Genomic DNA, 27,384 nt, shown 5'->3' with positions numbered 1-27,384 from the left:
CATCCCTGATAGCCTCAGAAGGCTCAGGTGACCAGTGAACATTCACCTGACTCACCTGTCACATGTAGGTGGGACTGACTTTAAAACACAAGAACAATCTCAGGGTAAATCAGAGCTGTTTCCTGTTGGAGCATACATTCCTAGAAAAGTGAAGAAGCTATTCAGCGCCAATGATCATAGATGGTGAGTGGAAAGACCGATTCACAGTTTACACTTAGAAATACATCAGTGTTAGTAACTGTAATGTTGTGAACAGCGTTAGAATATTCTAATCAAACAAAGTATTTCTTGTTAATTTTCAAAAGATTATAGTCACCATTTGGCCCAACAATTCTCAATAAACATATTGCATTTTATTTAAAAAGTAAAACACCATGTACTGTATATTGCAGTATGTAGAACATAGAAAGGTTGTAATTTTTCTTCAAAAGGCTATCTTTTTCTTAAGGTTAGTGGTAAAATGGCATACATATTTAAAAAAAACAAAAACAAACCCAAACCTTCTCACCTTGGAACCTTCATTATACTGAAGCAGCTATAATGATAAAACATTCACACAACATTTGTCAGCATAGTTTCTGTACCACCTTAAAATAACAGATATAGTAACACGTAGAAATGTAACACAACATTTGGCAATTCTGTCTAAACTTAAACAGAAATGAACTTAAGAATGACACATTCATGAGGATACACTGAGAACTGACAAATGAATTAGTTACAATGGAAACAAAAGCTACAATACAGAAGAACGTCTTCGCAGCATTTTGGTCACTTTTAAACTCTGGGACTTCATTAAATATTGATCTCACTGGAGGCACTGCATTAAAGGCCCTTCATACTTGCCTTACTTCACATCATGTGTCCAGGCTTCTACCTTTATGGACGACTCAAGCAGCACTACCTTCTGAAGTCGGAAGCAGTTGCAGAACAGTTTAAATAGAATAAACTTTGCTAGCATTTAATTTAGCACACACCGTCTTTTGTTCTAGCTTTGAAGAGGTCCCCTTGTTGGAAACAGTCCTAAATGATCCAGGGCTGAAGTTAGGTTCTTTTTAAAAAATCATATTCAAATTGAGGTGATATAATGTATATGGGCTGAAAGTGAAGAGTTTTAGCTTTAAATTGAGGCAATAACCATCCAAAATAGTGGAAGATTACAGCTCTTTAAGGTGGAAAGATCTGGCAACCATTTGAAAAGCATAATTTCTGGCAAATTTAAAATGAGGTCCAGGGAGTTCTGGTCCCAGTGAAACGCATCTTAAGCTAAAAGGTCAAATCAACAATTTGTTACATTCTTAGAGAAAAATAAACAAATAAATGAATGGACCTAAATGTCCATTCATTTATTTATCTAGTCCCGTGTAGAACACTCTCCAGCTAGCCTATATAGCATTATCCACAACACTTTAAGAACTTGTTGCACCATATCACAAAAGTGCTCTTGTTGAGAGTCCCTGCTGTTCCCCTTCAGACCAAACAGGCAGCCCAGTCACAACACCAGGGTGTAAGAGTACGAATCCCCTCCCATTTCACACACTCCAGTTTGGCTCAGACTACTTCTACTGCCAGCCCAGATGTGTTGTCTGACCTACTTTGACTCCCAAATTCTACCTTTGTACTTTTACGTACAAGGGTAATACCCAATGAAGAGGCCACAAGCCCAGTTTGAACATGTAAGAAAAGAGCTCAATTCCACCATGAAGAGAAGACTTCACCAGAAGGAATACGGAGACTTTACTGTGGCGTGTGAATCCTTCATTCATATAAATAAATTGCATGCTCAGGTTCATCTTAACACAACATTAAGAATTTGACAGCACTCGTAGTTCAGATGGAAAATAACCTACAACATACAGCAAATGCACCAGCCTAGTTTTTGGAAAAATAAATGAAATACTCGAAAATCACAGAGTCAATCAGTTGATGTCAGCTCCACTGAGCTACACTTCAACGGCGAAACCGAAAACTTAAGTCAAGAAGATCCATAAACCAGTAACGTATCATCAAGAAAATTCTCCGAAGTACCAAAAATCAGTGTTCTAATATGCCCATTGTGCAATATACCCCAAAAATTACTTTCAATTTCAATATTCTTACTTTAGAATTAAACCTCAGTTTATACGACTAGCCCATGTACATTATAGAACCATATTTTTTATATGTTTTGGTAAACAAAGTTCAAAAAAAGTAATCAGTGCCCTAATATTTCCAGAACCAACACTAGAGCCCTTAATATGTCCTCCTTGTTGCATAGTCTAACACCATGCTAGCAGCTCCAAGTAAAGCTGGCTCGTCCAAGTCAGTTGTAACGACCTTGATACTCTGGGAGGAGATGAGCGCTTTCTCCGAGATGACGTGCTGTACTGGTTCCTTGTAGTAAGAGGCCAAAACTCCTGACAGAATCACCAGTGAGGGGTTGACTATGTGGAGGATGTTTACAATCCCCACACCAAGTGCTGTGGATGCTGTAAGAAGAAGACAGAGGTAGAGGTTTTCTTTGATTAGGCTTCGGACATACTGTCTGCATCTACGGCTCCAAACTGATACAGCTTCTATACTTTTTTTTTGGTCCGCTAGGTTTCTTGATATTTTTTGCCAGTTAATATATATATGGCCACAATTTTGCCCCAATAATCAGATGTCAAACATGACCTGTAAAACAGTTTCCCCTATGTGATCAGCAGCATATCTATCCAATCGTTAATCTATCTCAATGTTAAAAACAAGTTTAGGGCTATGAGAGAAAAACACTACTGTGGTGGAAACTTGTTTACATTGTAAGTTGCCATATTGTTGTAGAAAAGTTTAAATTCTCAAAGAGAATTATGATTGTGTGTGTGTTTGTGTGCTTTGTGCACTAACCTTTGCAAAGAACTGCCTCTGCTTTGGGATTCCCCATTCTGGCTGCACTGACGAGGTGGGCAGCAGTGATTGGCTCAGAAAGTTTTATATCCATCCCTTCCGCCTTCAGCAGGTCCTCTGGAGAGAACAGCATCAGATTAGGAAAACGCAATATATATATATAAATTGTAATATATGTAAAGTGTTTAAAAAATTAGGAGGAAACACAAAAGGTGTAAAAGGCTACTAAAAACTAATAGGGTTCTCTTTAAAGATCTGTTTGCTGCTCACTTCACTTCTCAAGCTTGTTTTTATTATAGTGGTAACTGCCACTAAAATAGGTGACAATTGCGGATAATGATATGAATTCATTTTTATTTAACATGCACTTTATTGCCAAAAGTATTACCTCACCCATCCAGATCATTGAATTTGGGTGTTTTAATCACTTCCATGGCTACAGGTGTATAAAATCAGCACATAGGCATGCAGACTGCTTCTGCAAACGTTTGTGAAAGAATGGGTCGCTCTCAGGAGTGAATTCCAGTGTGGTACCATGATAGGATGCCACCTGTGCAAGTAGTCCGGTTGTGAACTTTTCTTGCTACTACATATTCCACAGTCAACTGTTAGTGGGATCGTAACAAGGTGGAAGCGATTGGGAACGACAGCATGTGGTAGGCCACATAAATCCCCAGAGCGGTTCAGCGGATGCTGAGGGGCGTAATGAACAGAGGTCACCAACGTTCTGCAGAGTCAACAGCTACAGACCTTCAAGCTTCACATGGCCTTCAGATCAGCTCAGGAACAGGATGTAGAGAGCTTCATGGAATGGGTTTCCATGGCCGCGCAGCTGCATCCAAGCCTTACATCACTAAGTTCAGTGCAAAGCATCACATGGAGTGGTGTAAAGCACGCCGCCACTGGACTCTAGAGCAGTGGAGACATGTCCTCTAGAGGGACGAATCATGCTTCTCTGTCTGGCAATCCGATGGACAAGTCTGGGTTTGGGTTTGTCTCCGTACAAGTTTGGTGGAGGGAGGATTATGGTGTGGGGTGGTTTCTTAGGAGTTGGGCTCGGCCGCTTTGTTCCAGTGAAAGGAACTCTTAATGCTTCAGGATAACAATATATTTTGGACATTTTCATGGGATGTCACTCAAGTTCATATATGTGTGAAGGTACAGACATACTGTACTTCAAGTCATTTTAATTTAGAAATACCCAGTACTCAGTTTGTGTTACTAATACAATGCTTTTGAGCAATGCTGCAAACTATTCTGTAGGTGGCATAAAAAATAAAAACAGCAAATTAAAATTTTGTTTTAAAAATGTTATTTTTAGAGGAACTGTTCTTTGCTTTAGGAACATGATACCCAGAAGCCTAAGAAACAAAAGCAATTGCTCACCATCATGCAGTCTTTTTGCCTCTCTCTGCAGGGCCAAGCCGGATGCGTAAGCCTCGATGCAGCCATGGCTGCCACAGGAACACTCTGGACCTTCCAGGGAAACCTTGATGTGACCCAGCTCAGCAGCACAGAAGGTACTGCCATGGATCAGCTCATTTTGATGGATAATTCCTCCTCCAATACCTACAGAGTCAAAATAGTCATTTTCACTTTGAGATTTTGATCAACTGAGCAATTAGTTTGATTAACTTAAATTAACTCATAAAATTGAGTCAGTCAGTTACAAAAGTCAGGTTTTAATGATTATGATTCAACTAATGATACGTGAAAGCTGAGCTAAATTATGTCAAATGTCTGGGTAAATCTAAGTAAAACATTAGCCAGACCAACATTTCACAATTTAACGCTTATTAACTTCAAACAAAACTTCTCTAAATACTACAAAAGCTACCATTACATATAAAGAAATGCATATAATCAACACAAACACAATGACACAGATTTCTAACTTAACTATCTTAAAAAGATTAATGGCTGCTGCATTCTGCAGTGATGATCTGACAAGAAAAAAAAGTTTTCATTTTGACTTTGGTTTCATTTTGAGAGCAACTTTCAGCTTTTCAATTGATTTTGGCAGCTTGGCAACGAATGTTAACAAGTGGAGACTAGTTGTCACTGTGGCATTAAAAGTTTCATTTTTGATCATAACATTACACATTTAAAAGAAGTCATTAAGATTAACGCAGCAAAAAGCTCAATGATTACTTGCTGTGGAAAAAAAACATATAAAAGATATTATTTGAATTCTGAATGTACCCGTTTTGTCAGTGATCATGCTTTTTAGTTGTAACACACAACTGAAAGAAAACAAACAAACAAACAAACAAAAAAAAACAACGTCACCTGTTCCTGTAATGATGGTGACAAAATTTTCCACTCTCCTGCCATGACCAAACTTCCGTTCAGCCAGTGCAGCACAGTTTCCATCGTTGTCGACCCAGACTGATAGGCCTAGAGCGTCTGAGATGGGTGTCCGGAGGTCCACAGAAGACCACTCCTGGATCAGATTCGTGGAGTGAAGGACAACACCTTCTTGTGGGTTTACACGCCCACCTGTAGAAACGCCTGAAAAGCAGATTGAAAGCATATGTGTCATCCTCACAGCTGGTTTTCTTTAAGGAAACTGAGCTGCATGTGTTTTCATACCAACACCAAGTATTCTACAGTTGAGGCCCACAGCATCCCGCATGGCATCTTTGCACATCTTTATTATCAGAAACATCCTTTCCTCAAAGGTGTTCGGATTGGTTTCAGTGTATTTCTTTAATATGTTGCCCTGGACAAAAACAGAAAGACAGACAGAGAGATAAAAAAAAAAAAAATCCAAAGGAATGAATAAATGAAGATGTAAAAAACATGAAAAGTTAAAAAATATTTATATATTTGTATCATTCAACGTAGCCCCCTTGAACATTATAGGTTTTAGTTTACATTTATTTGAACTTTTAAAAGTGAAACAATCATCTTTAAGTGTTCTAACATTCCTTGAAGGAACAAATATCATCCGGTGCTTTTTTGCTCGAGTTTTAAACTAATGCTGAGGAGCAGAGTTACGGCCATTTTGGTCAAATCTTGAGAATAACATTGTGTGCAATCTTAGACACCACTGCGAGAACTCACTGGATCTGTTAGCGCTAGGAGAATGTGTTGGGGATCCTTCTTCGGTAACACCAAACCAAAGTTTAGCTCAATATCTGTAGAATTGACTGAGAATAGTGATTTTTGTGTTCCTATGGTTAACTGTCTTTAGCGACCATCTTGAATTGACTACAAAAGTTACTAAGTTGTACACAAAGATCTAATAATTACTTTTGTTAAAACCCATCCAGTGGTTCATCAGATTACAGACCGACATAGTTGACTCCAACAGCTAATACCAAAGTTTTAGACAAAGATCTTGTGCTGTCAGACAGCACTTGGAGCATTTGTTGGGGATTACTCTCAGCTAATACAAATGTCAGCTCAATATCTGTAAAACTGACTGAGTCATTGGCATGTTATGTATTTTTTAAGGTTGATCAGCTGTGGCGACCATCTTGAATCAGGCTGACTCCAAAAGTTAATCGGTTGCAGATGTGCAATCACGTTCATGGGATATTTTGCGAACACCACAGACAAAAACACATGAACAAGGGAATAATAAAACCAGGGGAACAGAGGTGTAAGAATAAATACTTTTGTCTGTCCGTTTAACAGTTTATGCAACCTACCTTCATGCAGACAATTGCCACCCGGAGGTTGGTTCCTCCCAGGTCAACGGATAGAGCACTTTGGGTCTCCAGGATATGATCGATGTCTTGAGAGATGGGGTCTTTCACGGGGGGGAAGCAGAAGGTCTTCTGCAGGGGCTCGTTCAGGTCAACAGTTCGCAGAAACTTCAGAATACGCTGCACCGCGTTTCCATCGCCGTAGATTTTAGAGCTGGTTCGAAACAAATATTGTTCATTCACATTATTATGTGTTTTTAGATCTATTTTTTTGTATTACAACAGTCATAAGCAGATTTTTAGGTGAAACACACAAACATGATTAATGTAAGAAGTATTACATTTGTATTGTGTATATTTGAGTCATAAATTTGGCCTCCTTCCATGTTTTGCTATTTCCTAGTGCATGATTCAAATGAACATGTGCAAGTGATTACTGTTGACATTTAATGGGGATTCCTAGTATGACAGGCACCCTGGGAGCCGTGACATACTGCACAAACTGCCAAATTACATTTGGATTTGCTTTTATACTTTAAGAATTATCACATCTTGTTATCAAGAGTACAAAACCCAATCTTTAGTATGGCAAAGTTTAAGATTTTCTTGATGTCTACCTCTTGAATCATTATTTCTTACACTGAAAACAGTGGAATTATGTTCTTAAAAATGCATACAAAATGAGAACGAAGTTCAATTTACAACTCTAAGTTTATTGTAACTCACAGTTAGAGTGAAAATTCAATTTAAATGGATTTTCACAATTAAAAAAAGTAGAGAACTAAGGCCAGTACATACCAGGGATATCTCTTTCCAAATTGTAGCTCCAGTGCATGGTAGATCTTCTTATGGGTGTCAGCATCTCTGACGTGTAAAACATTCTCACCTGACAGACAGAAATGTCACCACAGTTGTTCAGAACATATCAGGCGAAATACATAAATGGTTGAATTAGCAATTTAAGAAAATCAAACTCGGTGCTTTGATGGAACCTTGCTTTTGAGGTAGAGCAGGGCAATCAAAAAACAAAATTGCATAATGCAATAATGATAGTGGCTCTAGTGACAGAGACAACAACCCATTACTGAGTAGTGACAACACCATATCAAATTAAAAATATGTGAACCGTTCCACTAGAAACACAAAGATAGTAGAACTAAGACTACTGGAGTTTTCTTATATTGAATATTTGAACACACTCCAAAAAGATGTATTTTTTATGATCAAGACTGATCTATATAGAAAAGTTTTTTGTTTTTTTTTGCTGTATAGTTCAGCCCTACGGCCATTTTTGTCACAATCTTCCAAAATGTAATTGTGTCAGACGAGAAACTGCCTTCAAAAAACAAAAAAGGCATTCACGACCTTATTAGCAACAAGTGAAACCTACCAGTTTCTCTGCCTGTTTGTCTGGTTCCCAGGTTAATGACAGGTGTGCCAAAGGCACCGGCTTCCCTCACGCCACAGCTGCTGTTCCCGATCATGCAACCAGCATGACAAACAAGCTGGATGAACTGCTCAAAAGGAATGTGCTTCACTGCCCGAAAGTTTGGATGCTGCTCAATGCCTTTCTTTCGCATAACACGGACCATCTCTTTGCTCCCTGTAAAGAGAAGTTCTAGTCACTAGAAGCTAGTAGCAGTAACACGTGTTTTTAAATAAGTCTGGAAGGTCAATTAAAGTCAGCTCTACACAATTCCAGGGTGTCTTAAAATAAGTTTGTTTAGCGTTGTTGTTTTTCCTGTAAACCTGATGTATGAGGAAAAACAAAGTGACCACATGAAAGTACAAACTAAAGAACAAGTCCAGTGTATTTCATTTTTAATCAAATTTAAAATCCAATTAATTTCAAGTTGCAACAAAATAGAAAGATTACCAAGAGGGATGAATACTTTTGCAAGGCCCTGTAAGTATCTCTAACCTGCATCGATGTTAGGAAAGAGAATGAGTGTCTTCTTGTTGAAGGAGATTAGTGCGTCCAACATCAGTCCATACAGCTTTATAGAGTGCTGGATGTCTGTGGTGACAGGATGCTGTAACGCCACAATGTAGTCATGGTCCTGTATGTTGTCACCTAGAAAAGAAACCAAAAACATCACACATGACCTACTGTCTTTAACAATGAAGTATAGTATAGTTTAATTCAAATGTAAAATCAAAAAAGCCCAAATCCTCTTAATAATCGCAAGTTATAATAAATAATAAATAATAAATACTGTTGCATTTTTTAAAATAATGATCCCAAGCAAAAGCTTCAGAAAGTCTTTTTTGGAAATATTAGGTCTTCAAAAGCGTGGTTGTTTCATCCTGTATAGTGGCTCTGATGCTCATGAGTCCTCTGACTCCCTCCTTTCTCTTAGTGTACAGTGTCAGGGTGCTGGACTTAGGGTGAAACCCTCCGTGCATTGTGAGGAGCTTTCTTTCTTGTTGTCAGTGGCTTCTATCTCCTGTTTTGACCCAACATCTGACGCAGACCTTGTTAATGGCTCAAACGTCTCCCGTTCGATCTTCCCATACCAAAGGTCGTGTGACTTAACCACTGTGCCAACTCCCAGCTATATCTATCTATCCATCCATCCATACATATATACAGAGAGAAAGAGAGAGAGACAGAGACAGAGAGAGAGAGAAAAAAAAAAGACAGATGAAAGACAAGAATCCTGATAGCAATGAATGGAATTTGGGAACCTATGTTTTGTTCAGATAAAAATATTTTTTTTCTCAGCTCTTATGGAGTGGGATAAAGATAGCAAACTAACCAACCAGGACAATCTCAGTGAATGCATAGTTTGAACACAAAAGAGAGAAAGAATTGTTACTGGCTTGTAGGGTGTCAATTTACACAAATCATAAATTTTACAGATTTCTTTTTAAATTCTTTTATTTGTGCATACCAATCCAGCTCCGGATGGTATCCATGTAGTCTTCTCTGCAATGACTTGACAGCAGCTTATCGTACGAGGGGCAGCCAGCCAGGAGGATGCGAGAGTGGTCCTCACACATGGCAATGAGGTGCTGCTCAGCCATTCGTGTGCAGCAGGCATGGTAATGGGCTAGCTTACTGATCGCATGGCGGATTGAATCATCAATTGTTCCACTAATCTGCAAAGGGCACGGGCGAGATGAGAAAATTTCTTTATGCTGGGTATAACTTCATAACAAATATTCGGAAGGTTCTTATACAGCAGAAATTTTCACAGTACAAAAGGCTAAACATGCACAGCAGCATAAAGCGTGCTCAACACATGCACGGTGCAAGATAAAACAAATCATTTGCTTAACTACGAAACTTTCTGACCTCGCCTCCCTCCAAATGAAATATTCTGATATTCATCAGTGCTGCAGCAGTTGCCAGGGCGAGAGCATCAAAACGATCGCCGTGTACCACCAGGATGTCAGGGTGCAGTCTCTGTAGGACATCAGGGAGTTTCACCAACGCCAGGCCAACACTCTCCACCATAGCTGCTTCATCTTCTCCTCTAACGATGGTGTGCAGCTTGGAGCCAATATCAAAATCATCCTGCTCGATCATACGAAAAGTGTTTCTAGAGAGCGGGAAATGGAAGGAAAACATCAAAACATTAGAGAAAAAGCTTAGAAAAAAGTGCAGACCTTTATGATAAATACAAAATGCAAACTCAACACATGTAGAAGCAGATGCAAACTTCAATGTTTTACGATAGCTTATTTAAAAAGCCAAATGGTCTTACCCGTAGTCATCAATGAGATGGGACCCAAGCACCACAACTTCCAGTTCAAACTCATCTGGGTTGGATTTTATCCCAAACATGATGGGGGCCAACTTGGAGTAATCTGCTCTGTTGCATGTTGCCACACACACTCTCAGTTTCTTCTTACTCTTCACGGATAAAGAACAAAAAATGTTATCATATGAAAAGATACTACATAAAAACACATAAAACATCACCTCTCAAATCCACACCTACTAATTTCCTAATTATTACAACAGAATATAGTAAAGAATGCAAAGAGTCACAGATTTCATATACTAATATTTTACTCACAATGGAAAATGGTAAACCAAAATGTTTAACACCAAAAACCATAACTTTTAGGAAAAGAAAAGGTAATTTTGAATTTTATGGCAGCAACACATTTGTGAAAATTTGGCATCGCAAAAGAGTCGCACCTGATTCAGGGCTTCCATTTTTTCTACATCCATCTTTTCTCTGCTTCTATGCATTTTCAGAAAGTACAACTCCTACAAAAAAGAAACAAAAATGTAGATGAGATCCAGCTCAGAGTTACGCAAATGCATGTTATACATTAGTGTCTTTACAAAAACATTATCCACAAGTCATACTCGAGTCTTCCAAGTGTTCAGAGTCTGAAGCATGACAACAAAACAAAACTATACTAAAATGCTATAAGGTTTATGTTTGCCATGATAAACCATTAGAGGTGGTGAAGCATGCTGTGAAACGGTGTTTTACAAGACGAAGAAAGGAACACATGTTGAGAAAATGAGATGCTTGACTAAACTCATATTTTTCCATTATTTGTCTCAGACCTTTGATCAACAGGGGGAGCAGCTGAGCATTAGAAGCCTTGAGAAATGAACCATTTTTAAACACAATTGGCTGGAAAGACATGTCATTGGAGCTTTTGTAGTTGGTCACGCTGAGGCGGTTCCCATAGTGAAACACTGAGCAAAGTTGAAAAAGAACCAAGATCTTTTTGAAACTGGTAATTCTAAATTGTCCCTAGGTGAGAATGAAAGCATGAAAAGGTTGATTATCCTGTTTGTCCCTATGTGTCCCTGTGATGGACTTGGGACCTGTCCAGGATGTCCACTGTCTCTCTCCCAGTGACTGCTGGGGATAGGCACCAGTTCCCGACGACACGGACAGGTCGAAGCGGGTAAAGAAAATGGATGAATGAACGGATGATCCTTTTAAGTACTTAAGGTGTTAAGTTTGAAGGTTGATTGATATCTGGCATCTTGTCTTGTTTTTTTTTTAGGACTGGCTTGTTTGTCTAGTTTGTTAACACGCAACATTCGGGAAAAAAAAAAAAAAAGTTCAGTTATGAAATGAATTCAGGTGTGGCATACCTACCTATTCTTTCTACTACTGGTTTATGAAGTCTTTGTCCAACCATTTAGGTAGATTTATGGTCTCAGAAATAGTTTGATGTGTTAGACAACATATAATGTGCTGATACAGTAATAAAACCATAAAACGTACTGCATAATCCTCATATGCTCGTATAAAAAAATGCTAAATTTTAGATGGTTTTAGAAGGTTTGTGTTGCAGATGCCAGTTGCTCAATTACAGCAAAACCTTTGTACACTGTATTACTTCAATGAACAAACAAGGCTGATGAACAATATCTTTGCTTTGAATGGATTTGTTTCTTACTTAGTTCAGTTGAGAAAAATAAAAAAATATGAAAGAAATAAGAAAAATAAGAACAAAAAAGGGAAAAAAAAACAAAAAACGCAGCAGCGAGGCGGGGGTGGGTCCTTAGGTCATAACAATAAGCAGAAAAGAAAGAGGACTCTCATTTACGTTAAGTGAACGTGCTGCTTGCTCCTGTAGTGTTGTGGCGCTCGCTAACATCGGCTACACAGAGAGAGGAGTCTGTCAGAGATGTCAGGGGAGGGATTCATTCAGTAAACGAACTGCTGATTTGTGCATTTTTAAGTAAAACTAGACATTTTTCTCTCTCCTTCTTACACACACACAATTCATACAAATAAAAGCAGCAGACAGTAGAAAACAGGAATATATTAAGTAAAGAAATACTGCCCAGTTCAGCTGTAGAAGCTGGTTTGTTCACATATTTGCTGTTGTTTCTATCATTGTTTCATATAAGAAATAAAAACTCTAACATCAGTTACCAATATTATTGCTGTTGGTGAACTAATCCAAATCTGAAGATCTGTAAACAAAATGGAAGAATGTCCAAACGATGTTTTGTACAATGCTGGTTTCTAGTCTACTGCTACCCCTGTAGCTCCTCTAATGTTGGCTTATAAATAATTTTTCCAACTACCTTCGGAACAAGGCTGTTAACATATTAAAGAAAAAAAAAGATATATAAAGCTATCACAGCTTTAAAAGATTTTACTTCCAGGTTTACAACAATGCTACATCATTAATTTATTATCTAAAACGCTCACTTTGTTCATACAACATCACAGGTTTTAAAACCGAGTTGCTTAGGCCTAAACTATAACAGTTTGAAATTTCCTTTATAAAACCTTATGCCCACCAAAAATAAAATAAAAAAAGATGAGTTATGGCAGCCTAACCCTATCTAATAAAGTCCCTCAAGGGCTTAACATTACCATCAGATGATATCAACGCCTTATTTGACATGAGGGACGGACATCAACTCCACAAACTCCCTGAAAACCACATTACCGGGTGGATAAACAGCCACCAATGTTGACAGAGTTGAGACATCCTGGTACAAAGAGCACAGGTATTTTGACATCAAATTTAACCAGAGACTTGTTTCAATGTCAGTTTACACTGATGAACCATAAAAGAAAACATGCAACCTACGACCATTACAAACCTATTACAAACACCACATACAAAATTTCGACTTGTGTAACAGCTGCAAACTTATTGCAAAATACCTAAAGAAACAAGAAAATTTCCTGCACACTAAATGTACTTGTTTTTGTTTTGTTTTTTTGACCCTTGAAACTGATATCTGCTTTTATGATCATGACTTAACATAATGAGCATTACAAAAGACATAGTAATTAGGGGTAAAACACGCCTGTGTTGAAGAAAGAGCAAGCCACATACTAGTCATGTGACTCATGTACTCATGTACCTTTTGTACTTTGAAGTGTGACATTGGCAAAAAATCAAAGGATTTCACACACTAATTGAGAAAAGCGGTGTGATGAAAAGGCCTTCTGTCTCATATCACAAGCATTCGTAAAATGTATTTATTGAGGTCGTAAAATCTTCATTAAAAACAGACATTGCTAAACCATGTTTTGCTTGCGAGAAGTTCTCCAGGTAAGACACACCTGCCTGCCTTACCAGACAGGTGTTCAAAAATAACGTCATGATGATGCAGAAAAACATTTTCACTGCAAATTCTATACATATATACAACTGAATAATGGGTTCCAATTATTTTAGCATGGCAGAAGTAATTCTGAATCTTATAATTAACAATGGCTAAGGTTAGATCAAACTGCTGACAAGAACTAGTGCCGCCCTGCATCGTTGCAAAGATATCAAATGTAGAAACTTTATTCAGAGTTTTAGGCTCTTTGTAATCAGAAAACAAAGAGCATTTAGTAGCCTATCATTAATAAAGATTCTGCTGCTTTCAATTTATACAAAAGTAGTAATCAAAGTGTACAATTTAAAGTTAATAATTACAAATCAAATATTCAAAAGAGAATGTTATTAAAGTCTCCAGAAACTAGAATCAATAGTTGGACGCACACAAGAGAAGCCCTGAGAAAATTCTCCAAACATCTGTAACTACAAGATGTTGCTACCAGGACGGCAGAGAAAAGCAAAGGCCTCCGACGTTTGTGATGCTCCTTTTTTAGAAGTAGATACTGTTTTTTTTTTCTTTTAAGGAAATTTCTGTTGCATGTTTTGGCCCAACAAATACAATAGATCTTCCCTCTTTACTATAATGGGCACATTTAAAGAAATAAAAAAATAAAACCAGCCTGAGGCGCAGTTTACACGACATCGATTTTGAGTTAAACTGTAGCTTTTTCTGATGCGGCTTGGTTGCAGCTGTCAGTGTGGAGGTTTTTTAAACTTTCACCTGGTTAAATAAAAGTCCAACTTAAAAAAAAAAAAAAAAAAAAGGACCCGAGAGACACCATCCTGTGTACCTGAAAATGAAAATGAACAACAAAAAAGCATCCAGTGTTTAAGGAACAAAATCACTTTGAAAGATCTTCAAAAAGCCTGAAGAACTATGGACCAAATGTTGCTCAAAACAACTTGCAAACATTGCAAGAAAGTCTGGCAAACATTACAAACTCAATACTTTATCAGACCATGGGATGAATGCTATGTCCAAATGACGCATGATAGAAAACCAAGCCAACCCTTAATGACTTAATTGTAGCCAGAAAAGTTTGTTAGCTGGTTAAATATTAAGGCACTTAATTTTAACAATCACATCAGTGCTTTAAACCCAATGTTCCTATCTATGGTTTAGCTATTTGAGTCGGAGATTGCCAGTTAGCTTATTTACAGTATGTGAAAAAAAGAAAACCAAAAAAACAGATAACATAAGATAAGTCTATCACTTACTCAATGATAGGATTTCCGAACTGTTGATTTCTGAATTACCCTCACACTGACTGAACGTTTCGCAGCTAGCCTTATGTTAGCTAATGTTAGCTGATATGAAGAAAACCTTAACAGGTAGTTGTTATTTTTGGGGTTGGTTTGTTGTATCGCTGTGTATATCCGGAGAACAAGGGTTAGCTAGATTAAACGGCGATGTGTTTTTCTCACAGTACGGTCAATTAAGCGCATAGATACTTACATCTCATCTGCCGATGTTTTTCAGACGTTAGCATGCGACGTCACCACGCCGTGGGGCATCCGGGGTCTCCTACGTGGCCAAAACATAGTATGGCAGCCCGTTGTACCATATATCGAACCATACTTCTACGTTTATTTTTTTTTAAACGTATATTTCCTTCTAGTCATGTGCATGCCACATTCATTTCCTCCTACTCCTACAATCCAAGAGGACCCAACTTTTGCAGAAGCTGCAGGCTTTGGGAGGGGGAAAATGCTTTGTCTATATGGGGAAAGTTTTTTCTATTTTTTAATGCATTATTCCGAGTTCTGACTTTCTCAAAAAAGTCAGAATTGTGGGGGAGAACAAAAATGTGTGTCTTCATGGCTCTAATCCCCTTCTGTAAAATAAACTGATCGGACGATTCCATATGACTATTATATGATAAATCTGCTTGCTATATTTCTTCTCATCAGGAAAAAGACCGGATGAAAATAGTTCAGACCTTCAAAATAAAAGTTTAAATTAACCGACTGAATGTATTTCCAAACAGCACATGACCAATCGCACATGATTTGTCAAATTCCTGAAATAGATTGTTTACCCTGCAGCAGAGCCAGCCTACAAAACAGCTTATTGGGGATTCCACTCCAACAAAAAGCCCCCCCCCCCCCCCCACACACACACACACACACGCACACTTTTTAGATAATTTGATCAAGAAAGAAGAAGATTAATCTTTTTCTACATGCTAGGATATTACACAATTATAACAACCCTTGTTGGACTTCAAGGTGTGACTTCTAGGAGCCAGATTTCATTTCCAATAAAATACAACTACCTTTTACTTTGAGCTGCATGTGTGCAGTAATTGAAGAATGTTTCCTATCATTTTTGTGCAGATGGCACCACTATTTATTGTGGTTCATCTTCTCTCATTAAGGTTTTTGAGTTTTTACACGATACTTTGAATATTGTTCCGTTCCATCTGCAAAAAACTTTAACTGGTTTTAAATGCAGACAAAACCAACCTCAGTGTATTTTCTAATAAAAGAGAGCTATCAAGGAATATCCTATCAATTTTAACTCCACAAAGAAAACATATAGAGCCTGTTTCAAATGATAAATACTTGGTTTTCTCCTTGATTGTGACCAATATTCTAAAGCTCACATTGCTAATTTGGTAGTCAAACTGAAACTGAAGCTTGTTTTTTTTATTATAGAAGTAAATCCTGTTTCCCATTCAGAGTTAGGGAGATCTTAGAACAGCTACCTTTTTGCCTTTACTTGACTATGGTGACTTTAATTTACAAGATCCTACAAGGCTCAGTTCCATATTTTTGCATTTTATTTATTTTTTTACAAAGAACTAACAGCCGCTATGCCTGACATTCTAACGGTGTTGTCCATCTACTAGTTCCTCATGTCAGAAATCAATTAGGGAAAGGAGCTGTCAGTTTTGCTACCCCCTCAGCATGGAACAACCGACAGGCTAATCTGAAACTGCCAGATTGAATCTTTTTTTTTTTTTTGAGCTTTTTGTTCTATTCTAAAAGACAGATGTTGAACATTGCGTGTGTTTTTAACTATTGCTTGTGTTTTAAACATTACCTGTGTTTTAAGCCACTGGTAAAATTCCCATTATGCCTTTCATTTTAACTTGAAAATCACTTATGTGAGTCAAACTGTTACTGTTACTTGTTTTTGATCATTGTTTTATGACGTGTGCTGCTGACCTCTTGGTCAGGTTACCCTTGTAAAAAGATCTTGATCACACACATGAAATAAAGCTTTCGAACATAATTTATGGAGATGTCAATCCACATCAAACAGCTGGTTGCAGTTGCAGCGTATTGTCTCAGACGTCGCCCTCATACACTGCATGCTGTTTATTTTATCACTCTGCTGCATTGCAGGGCTATTTCCCCCCTCAAAGGGGGCTGGGGTTGCATAAGAACACTGGATCCTGCTGGGAGCAAAAGAGATGGGTTGGATTTTTAGAAAATACTAAAATTTAGAAAGGATAGGAAAAAGTTTTTAGTGTTATGGACCAAGGTAGAGAAAGAAGGCTTGGAAGATAAAGAGAACCAATTCCAAAGCACTTACAGATCGATAAGTGAGTGTGGGGTTGAGTGAGGGAGGGAGGTGTGCTGGGTGTGTGTGTGTGTGTGTGTGTGTGTGTGTGTGAGACACAGTGGGACATGCACAGAGACAGAAATTTACATACTGTTTCTCCCCTTTTTGGTTGCTTCTTTTGCTGGCAGCTCAGCGGATAAAAAATAAAATGAAATAAAAGCACTGCTTTTATCTTTTTCTCTGTGCTTGTGTTGATTGTAAGCAGACACAAACCTGGGGGGATTCTCTGGGCGTGGGCAGTGCAGCAGGCTGTGACGTTCAGCTTCATCAGCAGTGTTGCTCTGCAGGACCGACTGTTGTCTCCAATCACACATTCAGTTACTGTAAACTGTACATCCTGACTGCTACACTGACGCACACATTAGTATTCAGGAGAGGTACGCCCTTCTTTTCAAGCACCAACTCTTTCAACCTCCTATTGTTACATCCTCTGAGTTTTAACGTTTTATTTATTTAAATTGCTTCATGTTATTTGCATCATGTTTGCATGTTATTTACATCATGTTTACATGTTGTTTGCATGTTTGTATCATGTTTGCATGGTATTTGTTGGATGCTATTTTTTTTTCACAAATAACTGTGTAAAACACGTTTATACATTTATTATAGCTCATTGCTAAAAAGTGGAATATGTGCTTTGATGTTTTTGCCATCAGTCAGTGTGCTTGTGTGTGTACCTCTGTCTGTTGACAAACTATCTCATGAGCCACTGGATACATTTTTAATGAAACTCTGAAAATATTGATTGATTGTACTTCATGGAATGGGTTTCCATGGCCAAGCAGCTGCATCCAAGCCTTCCATCCCCAAGTTTAGTGCAAAGCTTCGGATGCAGTGGTGTAAAGCACGCCATCGCTGGACTCTAGAGTAGTGGAGACATGTCCTCTGGAGGGACAAATCACAGTTCTCTGTCTGGCAATCCGGTGGACAAGTCTGGGTTTGGCTGCTGCCAGGAGAACAGTTCTTGTCTGACTGACTGCAAGTTTGGTGGAGGGAGGATTATGGTGTGGGGTTGTTTTTGAGGAGTTGAGCTCAGTTGCTTAGTTCTAGTAAAAGGAACTCTTAATGCTTCAGCATATCAAGATATTTTGGACAACTTCATGCGCCCAAATTTGTGGGAACAGTTTGGGGATGAACCCTTCCTGTTCTAATATGAGTGTGCACCAGTGAACAAAGCAAGGTCCATAAAGACATGGATCAGTTTGGTGTGGAAGAACTTGACTGGCCTGCACAGAGTCCTGACCTCAACCTGACAGAACACCTTTGGGATGAATTAGAGCAGAGACTGTGAGCCAGGCCTTCTTGCTTTTCTTGTGGAAAAGAGGAGGAGTTGAAGCTGTTATAGCTGCAAGGGTGGGCCAACATCAAATTAAACCCTATGGATTACGAAGGAGATGTGGCCTGACTATTCACTAACTTCCTTAAAGCATCGTACACAGCAGCTGTTAAGGATCAGTGACAGAACTGAAAACATTCAGTATTCACACAAATGTGCAAAGAAAGGCCTTTCCAGCATTCTACATACATACATTACAGCACAGTGGACTGAGGCCAAATGTGCTGCAGGAAAAACACGAAGAGGTCCAGTGTATGATGAATCACGCACTGGACTTTGTGACTCATGTTTTCCTTTTTTTTTTTTTTGTTTGTTTTTAATCTACAAAAGCTGAATGACCTCCTCCCCTTTCTGGTGTTTAATGTTTTCTGAAATAAACGAAACAGCAAACGATGTGTTCTGACCACATAATGCAGGACACACACACAAAGATCACAATTTCTTTTTAATGTATTCATATGTTTGTAACAGAGTGGCAAAGGGCTGCCCTTTTGCAACACGATCTGCCTCAGTGTTGGATATCCGACCGGTTAGAGTAACCTCACCTCTTCATGGTGTTTGCATAATTGTGAAACATGAAGAAATAAAAGGAACAGACTTCTTTGGGCAAACTTAAACCTTCACTAGTTTTCAGTCCTCATCTGACGCAGAGGTAAAAGTGATGAAGTAACTTATCTGTAACGGCAGTTTTTTTTTCTTCTGTGGGTGTCTGCTGGTGTCTGTTCAGCTGCAGGAAAGGAAATCCCCTGTCCTCTTTGTGCTGCTGTGTGTGTGTGAGTTTATGTGCTTATTTGTGACTCAAATGCAAAACTAAAGACTTTGCATTAAAACCCCGACACAGGAAAAGGCAGTTCTTTGGTAATCAAATCTAAACGGCTCATATTACACATTTGAACTCAGTTTATTTGTTTGTGTGTTTTCTATAGGTTTCAAATGATACTACTATTTTTTTATTTTAATTTAGTGCTACCTGAAAGTCTAAACTTTACAATCACTGAGTAATGTTTTAACTTTATCCTGTTGTGTGTAAAAATGTTTCAAGTTGTTTATTTGTTTTTATTTCCATACCACAATTCATGCAAATCCCACATTCTTTGAAACTTTTCTTAGAAATCATAAGTTTTAGTTTAAACTTTTAGTTGAATTTTTCATGTTCTACCATTTGCATCTTTAATTCTAAGGAACTTATTTGAGGTGTATTTTTGTTTGTTTTGTTTACTTGCTGTTTGTGAAACAGGTATGTGACTGAGTTGCTGCCTGTTAGATTTTAATTTTTTAATTTAATTTAAACAAATGCTTAACTGAGATTAAATGATGAATTTTTAAAATTTGTTTATTTGTTGGTTTGATACAAGATTATCCCACAAAACAAAATACCTTTGAGTTTTGTTTCATATGTAGCACAAAATATTTTCACCTGCATTTAAAAACCTGTCAGCTCCAAACATAAACAACTGATCTGAAAATAAGTCCCTCTTAGGTTTTAATTTAATTTAATTTAATTTAATTTAATTTAATTTAATTTAATTTAATTTAATTTAATTTAATTTAATTTAATTTAATTTAATTATTAACTTTCACACTCTTGATAAGTTTGTATTTTATTCTTCTCAAGTTTTAATATGAAAGTCATTTCAAGTTCCTGTTACATTCAGATATTCAATTTCATTTAATTTAAACTTATTCTCTTATTTAGGAAGGACTGCAGCGCTAAACGTGCTGTCATCTTGTCAGAACAATTTGCAAGCTATCCAGCTTACATCACATCTCAGCTTTAAAAGCTCAACTCCACACTCTCTATTTCTGAGTTGAGAAAGCTCCTCGGATGAGAAGCCAAACGTCTTGAACTACAGAATAGAAGTCTAGTTGTTTTTGCTTTTTTAACTTTTTTTTTTTTAATTTACCATGGCCTGGATGACTGAGAATCCACACCAGCATACGTGTTTAAGGGTTTAAAAATGTTCATATCAAAGAATAAACCATATGAGCAATACAGATAATTTTTATAAATCCAACGCCCCAACTGTCAGACTGTAGAGTCATTCAGAGGAGTTCCTCGTGTCTCTGTGACTGAAAGATTATCAGAAAACTGCAGAACTGTGCTGTAATCAGACTTTCCCTTTTCCCCATTTGGGGGCAGCAGTGTAGCTGCTCTCGACGCCATGACTGCAATGAAAGCCAAGGTTGCTTTCAAGGGCACACATCATATCTGCAAAGTCACATGGAAAGCAGGGAGAGGCTGTCCGGGTGTTTCCAGCTGGAGTTTTGAGAGGGGGAGAACAAAAACTAGAGCTTCGTCTAGACATCAGCTGAAAACTGTCGACACTGGGACAATTTATGTTGTCGTCTCTGCATACTTTTAAAAGTGAAACAGGATGGAGAATAAATTCCACACAAAAAAAAACATACAAAAAAAAAGAAAAGATTTCTTGCTTACAGCTTCACCATAATTATGCTTTTTATTCGTAGTGCCAAACGTGTTTCCTTTGCTCTGTCTGCTGCTGTTCTGAATATCAAAACGCAGTTTTAAAGGCAGAAACTGTGTTGAGTAAACTGAAGTAGCAGGAGTACCATTACACCTCTCCCCCAGCCTCACCTTTTTATAGTCATCAAATATGTATGCCCCCTGTGAGCGTGCATATAATGTATTCACAGATGTCTGCAGCAGAAGAAAACTCTCCATCAGCACTTTGTGCTTTTGTGTCTCTGGAAGAAGGCAGAGAACGCCATCAACATGCTTAGATTCATGAAAGGCACGTTTCTGAAAGAATACTGTAATTAGGATCAAATGTGTTTGTCAACTAACTTCAAAAAGACATATTTTATACAGAAAACTTTAAATTACCAGTAAGACTATAATGTAAGAAACTAAAATGCTTGGAATAGATAAACCCTACTACATAAAAGATGTTTTTGTCAAATCTTTAAACATTTTTCTTTCATTATTGAGTTTTTATTAAAGGATATATGCTCTGGTTTTTTAGAAAAAAAAATCTTTATAAAGCTTAGTATGTACCAGGTACTTGCCTGGTACATACCAGGTAATACAAAATACATTTTTGATATTTTCCTAGTTACTCATCTGTTATGTACTAGGTACATAACTGGTACCTACTGGGTACTTTTCTGGTACATATTGGGTATGTACTGGGTCATACTAAGTATGACTGGGTATGTACTGGGTACTTACTGGGTATTCATCTGGTATGTACTGTGTACATAACTGGAACATACTGGGTACTTACCGGGTATGTACCCTGTACAAGGACAGGGACCAGGCTGTATTATCGTGTGACTTGTTATCCTGTACTTACAAGGTACTTATCCGATTCATACGTATGTCCGCTGAGTGGGAAAGTCTTGAAAAACCAATTATTTCAGATAAAAAAAGACTTCTTCACTTTGTTTGATATTGCTAAACCATACACGTCTGATAAACGTAGCTGATAAACCTACTAATCAAGACACAAAGAGTATTAATGACTCCTTTGAACAGTGGCCTTATTCAGCATGACTAACACATTTTTATGTACTTCTTTCTCTAAAGATAAAAGCTGACTTGTAGTGTTTTGTCCAGAAAAATGTTCAGCCATTATATTTTACGGCGCATTATTAAGACTCCAGGAACATGTGCGCTAATGTGTCTAGTTTGTCCAAGTTGGACAGCGCAGCAATTTCTAATTTAGGGAACAACTGCTTTAAGCCAAATACCCTCTGCTATTAATTAGGAGAACTTCTTCAAGCAGTCAGCAAGCAAACAGAAGCCCATAAACACTCTTTTTAGGTTCTCTGTCTCTGATATGAGTGCAGGCTCGTATTTATTTAGCTGCATGCAGGTAGGCTCCCTGAAAGCCGGAGATGCTGAGTTTCATATTTCATGCTTCACTCTCCACGTTGGCTCTTCTTGTTCTCTTTCTTTCTTTGTTTCTTTGTTTCTGTTTCACTTTCATCAGAATAAGGCAGTTGTGTTGTCAGTCCAACATCTCCACACCTCCAGTTGTTCTGAACAGCACCAGGCTGGGTGGTTTATTTAAAAATAACACAATGAGTCTTTTGTTGTAAAAATTTTGCCTGAAAGAAAAGACCTTTTGCCGCCAAACTTCCAGTTACATTTTTCCTGTGAACAAAACTTGCTAAAATATTTCCTTCGTTGTGTTTCACACTGCAGCGATGCTCTCTTTGTCCACATCATGGAACATTTTGACGATGACTTTTGATCTTTGTAACTTTTAAATGTTTCAAAATATTTAACTTTTTTTAAAAAGAAGTTCCCATAAAAAACAAAAAGATCTCAAATTCTTCCAAAAACATTTTTGACTTAGAAATCTACTTCAGCATACTTGTTCTATTTTGATGCTACTTTTAGCTTTTAGCTAGTATTTTGCTACTTTTAACTTTTGGCTAGCCTTTAGCTAGTTTTAGCTTTTAGCTACTATTTTGCTACTTTTAGCTAATGTTTTGTTACTGTGAGATTTTTGGCTAGCATTCAGCTAATTTGACCTAGCATTTTCATACATTTAAGTGTTTTGCTACTTTCAACTTTTAGATAAGTTTTTTGTTGCTTTATCATTTCAGATAGCATTTTGGTACTTTTAGCTTTTAGATAGTGTTTTGTTATGTTTGCATTTCAGCTAGAGTTTTGCTGCTTTTAGAAATGCTTTTGCTTTTAAATAGAGTTCTGCTAGTTTAGCCTTTTAGCTTGCATTTTGCTATCTTTAGTTGGTATTTTGCTACTATTTGCATGTGTTTCAAAAGTTTTAGTTGTAGTGTTTTGTTACTTTTAACCTTTAGCTAATATTAAGCTATTATCTGTGGTGACTGTGCAGCTCCATCAACCTGTTGATATGTATTAATGTCTGATTACAACAGGAGCGTGTTTTCTTTAAAGGAGCTTTGGTTACGACAGGCACTGCCTGTCAGATGTGCGCTGCAGGAAACTGCCTGGAGTGCAGTTTCGTCTCCTCAGGTGGAAACAGCACACAAATGCTCACTCAGCTGTCTAAGCTTTTGTTTCTCTTCAGATTAGGGAATGAGAAGGCAGTATCAGTAAATGGCAGCTTGCACATGTAAGCACTATGTGACTGAGCATAAACGCAGCTTTTCAGTATTTGATTTGGTGTCATATGAGCAGCAGGAGCAGTGTTGACCTAATAGTATTTAAGTGTTATGAGCTGTATTCAGATTTATTCCTAAATCTACTCGGAGGCATTCAAAGCTCTAATGCTGCCGTTCTCTGCACAACCTGTGTGCTCGTATTTGTGGTGGGCGCTGATCTATCTGCCACTGTTCTTCCACTTCTCTCTCTTCCCCGCATTGCTCCGTGACAGTTCTACTGCACTAGCTTTCTAGGGCACGATGCGCTCGGCTCTGGATGCTTTCCAAGTGTTTTTGTAGAGGAGAGTGGGGGCCCAGCCTCCTGCAGTATTGTATTCCTGTTTCAGACAGGTGCAGGGGAAGATACAAATGAGAACGAAAGGCAACATGGAGGAATTGCACTACTCATATCCTGCAGGAAGTAAATGTAGGGCAGTAAAGGGTAATAGTACTGTCCAGTGATCAGACCACCAGGTGAGAACAAAAACAGGTTGTTCAGAGCCATCGTTATAAAAACGGCACAACATTAACATGGCTGTGCTTTTATGACGATATAAAAGGGGCCCCTTTAATTTGATGTCTCGCTTGTCAAATATAAGCCAGGGAATTCAGATGAGCCTTACAGCCTCTCAGTTTTTATTTGTTTATGTCATCCTTTGTCTCCTCACACTGGAGTTATTCCAAATGTCACACTGAGCTGCTTCCTTCACCACTCCTTTCCCCCTCTGTTGGACCTCAGAGAGTGTAGGACCTCTTGACTCCACAATATGGCTCTGGTGACATTATCCATGGGTGGAAACCCAGTCACTTCCACCGAGTGAAGTCCAGTAAATATGCTTCTGTTTAGATGTGGAAACATTATACAACAAACATGAAAAAAACTGGATAGCATTGACTTTAAAGCAAAATTTCCCTAAGGGATAAGACATTATATTGCATTGTATCATATTATATTGTATCACATCGCAAAGTGATGTAGCATACTGTAGTACATGGTATCACACAGTATCACATAATATTGCATTATATAGCACTATATCATATCATATCGTATTCCATTGCATCGCATCATATCACAAGGTATTGTATCATATTGCGTTGCATCATGTTGAATTATATATATATCTATCGTATCATATTGTATTGCATTGTATCAGATCAAACTGAACATTATTGTATTATACATTACATTACTCTCCTTTTTTGTTATATCATACTACACATTGTATCATATCATATTGCATTGTATTGCACCATATCATATCATACTGTACTATATTGCACCAATTTCTGCTATATTGTATCACACTGTGTTATGTCATATTTTTTGGAGTCTTATCACATGAAATTGCATTGTATCACATTGTATTGCGTCCTATCATTGTACTGAATCATGTCAGGCCAGATATCGTGTCATATTTTATATTTGCGTCTACTCAAGGTCTTCACAGAGATGTGATTGACTTTGCAAAAATGTAAATTTATCAGATTAACATTGGTCGATTTCAAACAAAAAGGCACAGAAATAAACGAATAAAAAATATCAAAGCGATGGTAACAAGCACGTTTGATTTTTAATGGATAATTTTATGCAAAAGCGATAAAATTTCAAGACTTTTCTGTGTGCCGCTCATCTCAGAAAAGCCTTAAAGACAGAAAGGTAAGCAGCTGTTCTGTCAGCTATACCGCTAGTAAACACTATGGGATTGTGACTTCAGTCATCCAGTCAGTCATCTGGTATTTTAGCCTGTCACTTAGAGTGTCTGCTCTCTGCATGAAGCTGTGATGTCTTTACGCACTGCAGCAGCACACACCTCCCTAATGTCGGGGACTTTAGAGGTTGATGGACACACTCTCACACACACAATTACATGCAACTCCTCCAGCTCTTTCCCTCCCTCTTGCCCTCCCTTCACCTCCTTCTTTCCCTTTTTCAGTTTCTCCAGGGACCTCTGAGTGCAGCAGGAATGATGGACAGCAGACTAATATCCAAAGAAAACCCCTCCTCCACCAGACTTCAGAGGCCACAGCGCCCTTCAGATGGAAAAATATGACCTAACACAATAAAGAGGAAAAGGCTGGCTGCCTAAATGTTCAGGTGAGAAGAAAACGGCAGAGAAACCATTATAATCTGAGTGCATTAAAATGGGAGTGCATCTGCTAAATTCGATATTATATTTCCTTTTAATAGCATGGAGTCAACCACAACTAAGATTTATGTGCAGTTCTTTGTGTTTTCATGCATTTTAAAGGCACAAGTTGACTTTAATCTTCCAAAGAGGCAAAACAAATGATGCTGATTCTTCATCACTGTGTGTATCATCAGAGGCATTTTTAAAACAACACACACTGGAGTTCCAGCTCCTTCTCCAGGAACCACCAGTTTGCACCTTTTATGTTACAAAATGTTTTAACTTCAGCCTAGATACATGTAGAAGTTAACTCGAGGTGAGGTATTTAGTCAAGGTACAGTAATTTTACTCTCACTTGGCCTAATTTATGTCTGTGTTTGCCAGCTGGCTCTTACAGTAATGAACAGAAGCTTTAAATAATCTTTGTAAATATTTGCATCATCATTACACATTTTTGCAAGATAATCAGAATGAAATAGATTAAATAACTCTATTAATGATAATTTAGATATTTTAAATATAGACAATGCAATAAATAAATAAAAAGTAATAAACACAACAAAATTGAAAAGATACACAATAAAATGCTAAATTAGGAGGTGATGTATCTTTTGTACAATTGTGTGTGTGTGTGTTTGTTTGTCTGCCTGTCAGCAAAATATCTCATGAACCAGTGGACACACACACACAAATAACCTCTCAGAAAAAGCTGATTAACTTTTTGAATTGAATTAAATTGACCCTAGCAAAAACAAAACCGGTAATAACTTTATGTTTTACAGATATGTAAAAAAGGCGTGGTAGTAGCAGAGTAACACATACTCGGAGCACTAACAGACGTTTGTTTGAAACATTGGCATGTAAGACGGCGGGCGATATGCATTCCTTCAAGGAAGGCTACTTTTTAAGTTTTTGACTTATGTTCAGATTTCAGGTCTTTGAATAAATGAGTGTTTGTGGCAGGATTTGAAGGATTTTTTCAAAATAAAGGTCTGTACTTTGGCAGCATACTTCTGAAAAGCCCATCCAATAAGTACCAGTTAATCATACTATTTTTGTGATATTGTAACTCCCGTATCTTAAGAAGCTATACTGTTTTAGCTTCAGACAGATTTAGGTTTTTTTTTGTTTTAAACGTCACAATAATATCCACAGTGTTTGCTGAAAGTCTCACAAGCAGCACTAGTGCAGAGCTTTGTTGTGATGGTAATTTGTCCTTTTTTTAAATGTCAGTCTCTTCCTTGTGGAACTGCAGCTGAATATATTTTTTGTAAAAAAAAAAAAAAATGCTTACGCAAATCATTCTTTATTAATGTTGATGCATTTTGTTGGTTGGTACAGTTTATTCCCAGCGGATTTCACAGTAATCTGTTCTTTTAGCTGAAATGTTTACATGCCGACAAATACAACTAAGTGGATATTTTGATGTTAATGCAGAAATAACAACAAAAATACTGTATGCAAAATATTTAACATGTAGTCCAGAAAAGCATAATAACCAGATTACCTCCTGTCAGTCTGCATCTGTTAAAAGAGCAACATATCCTCGGAGGGCCTGAGTGAAATGCTGCTAAAATGTTAATAATTTACAGTGAATCAGCAATTTTGAGAAACCTTGGCTGGCACTCGCTGATTTAAGTGTGTGACAGCTTAATGTGGGAGGACAACAAATAC

At 37.7% G+C, this 27,384-nt stretch overlaps 2 protein-coding genes across 3 annotated transcripts in view; one reads left to right on the top strand and one right to left on the bottom strand.

The window, feature by feature from the left end:
• The window catches only part of cplx2l (complexin 2, like), a 58,443-nt gene that overhangs the window by 18,450 nt on the left and 12,609 nt on the right, over positions 1 to 27,384 (top strand). Inside the window, exons 2-3 of the mRNA XM_017425560.3 lie at positions 4,283 to 4,385; positions 25,516 to 25,676. The gene's annotated coding sequence lies outside the window, so the exon portion shown is untranslated. The remainder of the gene's footprint in view (positions 1 to 4,282; positions 4,386 to 25,515; positions 25,677 to 27,384) is intronic.
• Positions 324 to 15,154, bottom strand: gne (glucosamine (UDP-N-acetyl)-2-epimerase/N-acetylmannosamine kinase). Of its 2 annotated transcripts, none has more exons than XM_017425675.2 (14): positions 15,034 to 15,154; positions 10,669 to 10,740; positions 10,229 to 10,377; positions 9,817 to 10,063; positions 9,413 to 9,620; positions 8,440 to 8,592; positions 7,909 to 8,121; positions 7,317 to 7,404; positions 6,522 to 6,732; positions 5,458 to 5,587; positions 5,155 to 5,376; positions 4,252 to 4,434; positions 2,866 to 2,982; positions 324 to 2,468 (listed from the first exon to the last, which is right to left on the bottom strand). In XM_017425675.2, exons 2-14 carry the CDS (start codon positions 10,720 to 10,722, stop codon positions 2,233 to 2,235), a joined length of 2,211 nt encoding a protein of 736 aa, XP_017281164.1. In that variant the 5' UTR covers positions 10,723 to 10,740; positions 15,034 to 15,154; the 3' UTR covers positions 324 to 2,232. The 2 variants fall into 2 exon arrangements, with proteins under 2 accessions (XP_017281164.1, XP_017281165.1); XM_017425676.3 differs by lacking the exon at positions 15,034 to 15,154 and adding an exon at positions 14,796 to 14,969.

The sequence above is a fragment of the Kryptolebias marmoratus genome, linkage group LG3 (assembly GCF_001649575.2).
Source record: "Kryptolebias marmoratus isolate JLee-2015 linkage group LG3, ASM164957v2, whole genome shotgun sequence".
NCBI classification, from domain to species: Eukaryota; Metazoa; Chordata; class Actinopteri; order Cyprinodontiformes; family Rivulidae; genus Kryptolebias; species Kryptolebias marmoratus.
The sequence above is the reverse complement of the archived record's forward strand: the minus strand, read 5'-3'. Positions and strand labels throughout refer to the sequence as shown.

Bases quoted from the DNA above. Each gene is read 5' to 3' on its own strand.
- gne (XM_017425675.2), bottom strand. From the start codon at position 10,722: ATGCATAGAAGCAGAGAAAAGATGGATGTAGAAAAAATGGAAGCCCTG. The intron at 6,733-7,316 runs GTATGTACTGGC...GTTTCGAACCAG, and splicing joins TTTGGAAAGAGATATCCCTG to CTCTAAAATCTACGGCGATG. The intron at 2,983-4,251 runs GTGAGCAATTGC...TGTTCTCTCCAG, and splicing joins GGCAAAAAGACTGCATGATG to AGGACCTGCTGAAGGCGGAA.